Source organism: Corticium candelabrum, chromosome 10, assembly GCF_963422355.1.
Source record: "Corticium candelabrum chromosome 10, ooCorCand1.1, whole genome shotgun sequence".
In the NCBI taxonomy this organism is placed as follows: Eukaryota; Metazoa; Porifera; class Homoscleromorpha; order Homosclerophorida; family Plakinidae; genus Corticium; species Corticium candelabrum.
Genome location: NC_085094.1, coordinates 5,355,554 through 5,362,769, shown reverse-complemented (window position 1 = coordinate 5,362,769; position 7,216 = coordinate 5,355,554). Strand labels below are relative to the sequence as shown.

The 7,216-nt window shown below is 44.4% G+C and overlaps 1 protein-coding gene across 1 annotated transcript in view; it reads right to left on the bottom strand.

The window, feature by feature from the left end:
• LOC134185764 (transient receptor potential cation channel subfamily A member 1-like) overlaps positions 1-2,609 on the bottom strand; it is a 21,160-nt gene extending 18,551 nt beyond the window's left edge. The window contains exons 1-3 of the mRNA XM_062653633.1: positions 2,476-2,609; positions 701-782; positions 472-626 (exon numbers count right to left, since the gene is read on the bottom strand). Of these exons, the coding sequence (XP_062509617.1) occupies positions 472-626; positions 701-782; positions 2,476-2,604 (366 nt within the window). The 5' untranslated portion in view covers positions 2,605-2,609. The remainder of the gene's footprint in view (positions 1-471; positions 627-700; positions 783-2,475) is intronic.
• Positions 2,610-7,216: the final 4,607 nt, after the last annotated feature.

Here is a 7,216-nt window from a genome sequence, read left to right as displayed (position 1 = left end):
GCACTATGGCAATGTTACAAAGAATATTCAAGGTATTACTAATTCACTGCTAATAGACATTTGAATGCTTCTTATTTTAGTTAGTAAAACCAAATCTTTTAGATTCGATAAAACTAGTCTTCAGTGATTATCTCCAGTTAAGAAGCTTTTTGGTGTTGCTAAGTAGCCATTGCGTTTTATTCCCGGCATGGTTTACACATCATAGTTGCTAACTAATTTTGCTAGACGTGTTATCATTGCAACTTGGCTTCTCTTCCAACAGAATTAGAAAGTGCATGACACACTACTGTACTTTTCAATTTTCAAAAAGTGCATACGTGCTAATGAAAGCATGTACTTTTCAATTTTATTAAAATTGAAAAGTACAAAAGCAGTAAAAGCATTTTAATTTTTTGACTTTTGCCAAATAGAAAATTGGAATGGGCAAAAGGTGCACAGATTAGGCACGTTAAATTGTTTTTTATTTATTACCTCTACAACCGCTAAGTTTCCTGCCATCACAGCTAGATGCAGCAGCGGCTCCCTCTTGGCAACATCTTGTGCATAAAACTTCGTCTCTATTTCCATGACCAAATCTCGTTCGCTTTCACTGAGATTACAAAACGACCGCAAACTGCTGGTGCCAGCTATCATAAACAACGTACCATGTACCCTTCAACTATTACACGTATCTATATATTTATCTATAAAGTGTGCGTACCTTTCTGGTGCCAAACTGAGACGACTCGTTTCTGACGAATAACGTTAGACACCTGGTCAGCAAAGCTGCCATCGTGTTGATCCTAACAACATCATATATCCATGATGCCAATGTATGCCAACTAGCAATACACCAAACCAAACTGTTTGCACATAAAAAATTTTGATTCAAAATTTGACCAAATTTTGACTCAATATTTCAAATGTTGTATGCAATATTACCACGGTAGGAACGGCTACACAAAATATTTCGTAATTTTAATCACCAATTGAAATAAATTTGTGACGTTGGTGTTATCCTTTGGTTTCATGCAGTGACCCGTACAGTCCTATTAATTAAACTGGAGAGACTGCAATGTGTAAAACAGGACAGACAAACTGAACAAAGTTCCTCACACTCCATACTAAAAATAACGACTATACCCTTAGCCCGAATATCCGGGCCTCGGGTAGAAATCATAGATTAATTAACGTAACCATGACAATGCATGGAACAACCACGTAGATCTATCAAAAGTACCCGGATAATGCCACAAAGCGCAATACATCAGCGAAAACGATCGGTTGTCTTGACTTTAGAGCTGTTATCGAATGTGAATGCTCACATTGGGTTGACATGGCAAAATTTCACGACAAGGACCCCTTTAGGTGTTCGACGTTCTCTTCCCGACGTAAGAACGTTCAGCTACGTTGTACAACTTGTCAGAGAACTTGTACAACGTTTACTGATTGAAATACACGAGACAGTGGTACGGGTAAGCATCTGGCAAAGCTCAAAAGCCTAAGTCCCGCCTACTACCATCAGCCCTGCCTACCGTTTGTCACAAGAGCTGACCCCGAGTCGACGAAACTCGTATTTCATGCAACCGATAGACACCCTCACAAGCAACGGTTTGGTGCTACTCTTGCCAAGTGAAAAGAAAAACATCAATGCAATAGCATGAGGGAAACAAATTGCGTTCTAGCGGTGGAGTTAAGCACAGGAGGTTCAAAAGTTACCCCCCACCACCAAGGCGCAAATCCATCTGGACATAAATCGTCTTGCCTGTACCCTAGACGACAATACATCGCCTCCAAAACAATCAACGCACACCTGAAGGTTTGAAGATTCATACAAAAGCGCCCATACTACGTAGTAAATGTACTTACTGCACACCGTGCATTTCAAGATCAGCCATTTCCGCCCGTTTCATTATCCTCTCCCGTGCAAAAGAAATCAAGAGACCAACACAAACTGCTGTTAGAAATCGACTAAGATACACTGCATCATATGCTGATCTAAACAGGGTAGCTGGTCATCTCGTTTCCTGGGACGAAATTCACTAAGTGAGGCGCCATGGCAGTGACAGCATCAAAGCACGTCCACTTCCGTCCCTCTCCTACGAAAACTCGTCCTCTGTTGCATCCTACCTATCGTTGAATTTATGCTCCAAACTTTCTTTTCACTACACGTTGCGACAATGAGAAGAAAAAGGTCTGGTGGCTACACAGATTTATCAGTAAAGTCGTTGACATAGCAAGTATCCAAATACGGGACATTGTAACACAACGAGATGCAGATAATCCGGGTTTTGTTTTGAAAGACAACGCGCGGACTGTCTCCGTAGACTGTGACGTCGACGCACTTCCGCACACACAACGCACATGCAAGTCATGAGTCACCCTACTTATCATGCAACAGATGCTACATTGTGGCCAAGTCGTAGTGGAGCCGTCATATTTTCTGTTGACCTGCTGTACGATGTAGCAGTTGTATGTACGGTACAGTGTAGCTACCTGTCCGCCATTGGTGGCACGTGACTTGACGTTCGTCTCCATTTGAAACACCTGTCCTTGCGAAAGCGCTTTAGATTTGTCACTCTCGCGTGAAGAGTCGTCTTCAATCGGCGTAAGCCAAAGCTCCATAACAGCAAACTGGTACAAATTAACTAGCCTCGTACCCAGGCCCTCTTGCGCGCCCTTTGCCCAGAGGCTCATTCTCACAGTCGCCGAGCTAAACGCACGTGAATCACACGAGGAGAAGGAGCTTTTGCCGGAATTCTTCTCGTGCTGGCAAAAGCTCCTCCACCTCGTGTGATTCACGTGCGTTAGCTAAGCGACTGCGCGAAGGAGCCTGGCATGCGAGGCTACATAACAATGACATCAAGGCCTTGAAGTCCCGACAGAATACGCGAGAGCTACCTAAACACGTACGTAGCGTCATGACCCAATCAGAGTCCGCAACGGCTTCGTTCACGTACTACCGTACAGAATCGTGGGAAGCTCGTTACTGTACTCTCTCGAGGTGATCTACACTACTTTTAATAACTAGAACGATATCGATGATGTTTTTTCTCTTCTGAATATATAAATTTTTAAGTAAGTTAAGCGTTCCCCCAATTCTGGCGCACCTTTTTCTGACGCACGTACTGCATGCTCCATCTAGTCATCTGCGACTCCGAACCAGGTTCACGTACTGATTTACAGACGTCGCCCTAGCCATCCTGGATGTAGCCTCAGCCTCAAGCAAAAAAGAACGTGCGACCTAGCAGTGTTTGTTTCCTTGAACACAATGAACATGAACTAAAACAGCATCCTATTCCAACGTATACGTACCAAGTTGGATCTGTGAGGAAGAATGTCCACCGACACTGGACTACGCTAGTTAATTAACTAAAATTTTAGTAAATAGCAAGCGTGTTCACACCGGGCCTAGCCATGATTAGTTCGGCGTTAGTGCACTAACGATACTGTCCACTAACGACACTGTCCACTAATCATGATCTAATAGTGTAACGCCATTCTAACGCCCTAGAGTGAGAGTAGCATTGCAACCACATTAGTGGCGTTAGTGGTTGCACGTGACTTTGGGACGTGAGGTAGTATACAAGAAGAGCATGTTTCTGATTAGTTTGCATTTTAATTGGAGTTGAATCCGTCATGTGTTGCAGGTTCAGGGCGGACACTCCGGGAAGGGCCCCTGGAGTCTCCGCCCATTGTAATCTTCTTGCCAACAGCTTCGTCAGTAGTTGGCCTCTTGTTGTTGATCTTGAAGTGAGATTTCGCCCGAAAGTATGATGCGGCGAAAAGAGGTCTGGCTACGCGAGACTAGTTTCTGATGTGGTGTTGTATGTTTAATTATACGTACAAACGCAGCAACAACATGGCAACATCTGCGAAAGCGCATGCAGATGTGTACTACGTGCACGTGCCTGTGACAACTTCCTGCCGTCCCTGAAGGAGCTACCAGGGTGTGATATATTCTTATCTACTACGTTGCCCGCCCAGCCCTCTACGTAAAACACTACCCCGGATCTAACTTAGAGTCCAAACTACTACATCCCTCCCCTCCACAAAAAATGATTAAAAATCAGAAAGAAACATACTCAGCTGATACTACTTTGTTCTTACAACAGTTGCCCTTATAAATCTTATAAATCGAGTCTTTTTGGTGCTTTCCGCTCTCTTCCAGATCGTCTTACTCTAGTCGCCTCTGTTGGTTGCCTCTGCAGCTGCCTCCTGTCGTCTTCCAAGGTCTCTGTAGCTGAAATATATGTGCCAGCCTCTTCTTGAGCATCTGCTTCCGGTTGAATCAGGATATTCCCGGTTGAGGGTCGTCCCATAGAAGTTAGATCACCAACGTTTGGTTCTGTCTCTCCAAAATTGGATGTTGCTGGAACCCTTCCATCGATCGACTTGATTAAGGTTTGGAACTAATTCTTCCAGCCTGTCCCGCACAGGAGCTAATGGTTCTCCTTGATTGGTGAGTGTTTTGTCGCCATTGTCTGGTGGACTGGGATAGCGTAACTTCAAATGATCCTGGTGGTGCCGCCAAATTTTGTTGTTCATCCCTTTGCATGTAAATGAGACAGGACCATGTTGGTCTATGATCTGTCCTGGGAGTCATTGTGGAGTCATTGTGGACCCGAGCCAAAATTTCGGACGTACACCAGTTGTCCCGCGGTAAAACTCCGGTCCTTCGCTCGAAGGTCGTGGTCTATCTTCTGCTTCTGTCTTGTCTGTTTTGTAGGACATGATATGTCAAGCTCGGCTTGACTAAATCAAGAAGTGTTTTTAGCCGTCGTCCCAGCACTCTGCTGGTTTAATTTAAGCCAGTTGTGGTATGCGGTGTGTTACCCATAGCCATCAACACCTTTGTAGTTTCTCTGAGAAAGTCTGTGCATTCGTTTTCCTCACCTTGGTTTATGGACTGCACCGCTCACTCTGCAAGCCCATTAGTTGCGGAATGGTATACATGGAGCGCACAACGCCATTCGATTTGCAGAACAGCTCAACTCCCCACTGGTAAAACATGAACTATTGTCTGATACCAGAGCATCCGGTATTCCATGGATAGTGATGGATTTGCTATGGTTGCTCCAGAAGTGGCTGACGTTACTGAATGTAAATCCAACCATTTTGAACATGCGTCAACTATCACCAGTAGTGTCCTGCCCATAAACGGTCCCGCATAATCCAGGTGTAGCTTCCAAAGGTCGAAACGTGGTGATCCGGTAGGCACGGGTTAGTGTTCTGACTGATTTCCTCGGATTCGTCTAATTTCAAGGTTTTCTATATTCCTGACATTGAACACAATATCTCACTGCTCGTTCTAGGTCCCCATCAATCTTTGGCCACCAAATATATCCCCATGCCAACGCTTTAGCTTTGGAAATGCCTGTGTGGCCTTCATGTAATACCTCCAACATCCTTGGTCTTGCCTTCGATGGAATTACCACCCTATGACCCCACATCACGCAACCGGCATGTACCGACAACTCATGCCTGCGATGCCAATAAGACTTGAACTCGTCTTAGTTAGCATATTCTGTCTTCTCTAAAGCCTGTGGCCATCCTGACATTATCCATTCCCGTACAACTGCCAAACACGAGTCCTTTCCTGTCTGGGCTTTCACTTGGCGAGCTGTCACTGGAGATGTGTCCAGTTGTTCTATGGCCAAGACAATCTCTCCTTCCGTATGTCCTCGGTTGCGCCACATTTCAGTGGTAACCTACTCATGGCATCTGCATTACTGTTTTTCGAGCCTTCTCAGTATTGTAGAGTGTAATTATACAGTACCCTGCCAACTTTAAGACCCAGCGCTGCATCCGACTAGATGCCATCTCCGGGATTGCTCTTCCTTCCTGAAACAGCCCCAACAGAAGTTTGTGATCTGTCAGTAAAGTAAAAGGTTGACCAAATATGTACTTGTGGAATTTTTCCACCCCAAATACCAATGCCAAGGCTTCTTTGTCTATTTGTGCATACTTTTTCTCAGTGTCATTTAAAGATTGAGAGGCAAAAGCTAATGAACGCTCCATACCATTTGGCCACTAATGTGATAGAACAGCGCCCACACCATATGGTGAAGCATCACAGGCCAAGACAATATCGAGGTTCTTCGGGTCATAGCAAAACAACACCCGATTCGATAACAGAGCTTTCTTGACTTTTTGAAAACGCTGTTTGTTGTTGTCGACCCCAGTTCCATTTTACTCCCTTTTCAACAGCTGATACAGTGGTGCCAACATGGTAAATAGCTGTAAAACAAATCGATGGTAATAATTCAGGAGTCCCAAAAAGCTGCGTAATTCTTGACTATTAATCGAAGCTGGGGCATCTCGGATCGCTTGCACTCCCCCCCTCCTCCCGTCTAGATGAATTCCTTGACTGTCAATGTGGTGTCCTAAATATGATACAGATGTTGCCATAAATGTTCACTTGTCTCTTCTCACACGAAATCCAGCCTTGCTCAAGCGCCGTAGCACTGCATCCAACTGTTCCAAATGTTCGGTCTCTGTCTCCGTTGCAATTAGGATGTCCTCGAGGTAGTTGTCTGTGTCCTTTGTGCCCCGTAGTACCGACTCTAACACTCGCTGAAATATGCTACGTGCCGAGGAGATGCCAAAAGGTAGTCCTGTGTATTGAAAAAGTCCTCTGGATGTGTTAATGGTCGTGTATTGTTGTGATTCTTCTGATAGCGGCAGTTAGTTGGCTAGAGGCATGCTTGACTGAAATCTAACTTCGTGAAATACTGGCAGTTAGTTGGTTGTATGCTTGACTGAGATCTAACTTCGTGAAATACTTGCCTTTAGCTAGTCTAGCTAACAGATCTTCCACCCAAGGAATTGGGTACTTGTCCACACCAGTTGCATGATCATTTGCTTGAAATCTCCGCATATTCTAATTGACTTGTCAGGTATAACACTTTCTCAGCCATCTGAATAATCAAGTTTTGGGATGCTTGTGTTTACTTGTTAGTGACGTGCACGTGGTGTTAATTCATTTGTGCATGCTTGCAAGTACAGTAAGTGCTTGCCAGTACATGTGCAGCAACTGTTTGGTGTTTGTTCACCCTAGGCATTGCTTCAATTGGAGTATGTACACCTGTGCCTTGTCCTTGAGGCTAAAATCAATCTTTGGGTGTTCTAGAAACACACGCCTAGGTTCTAAGTTTACAGCTTTGCAGTGCGTTTGAAAGCACATTGCTAATTCTAATGTACAATCAAAGTACCCGGAACTGGAAAGGGGTCAATT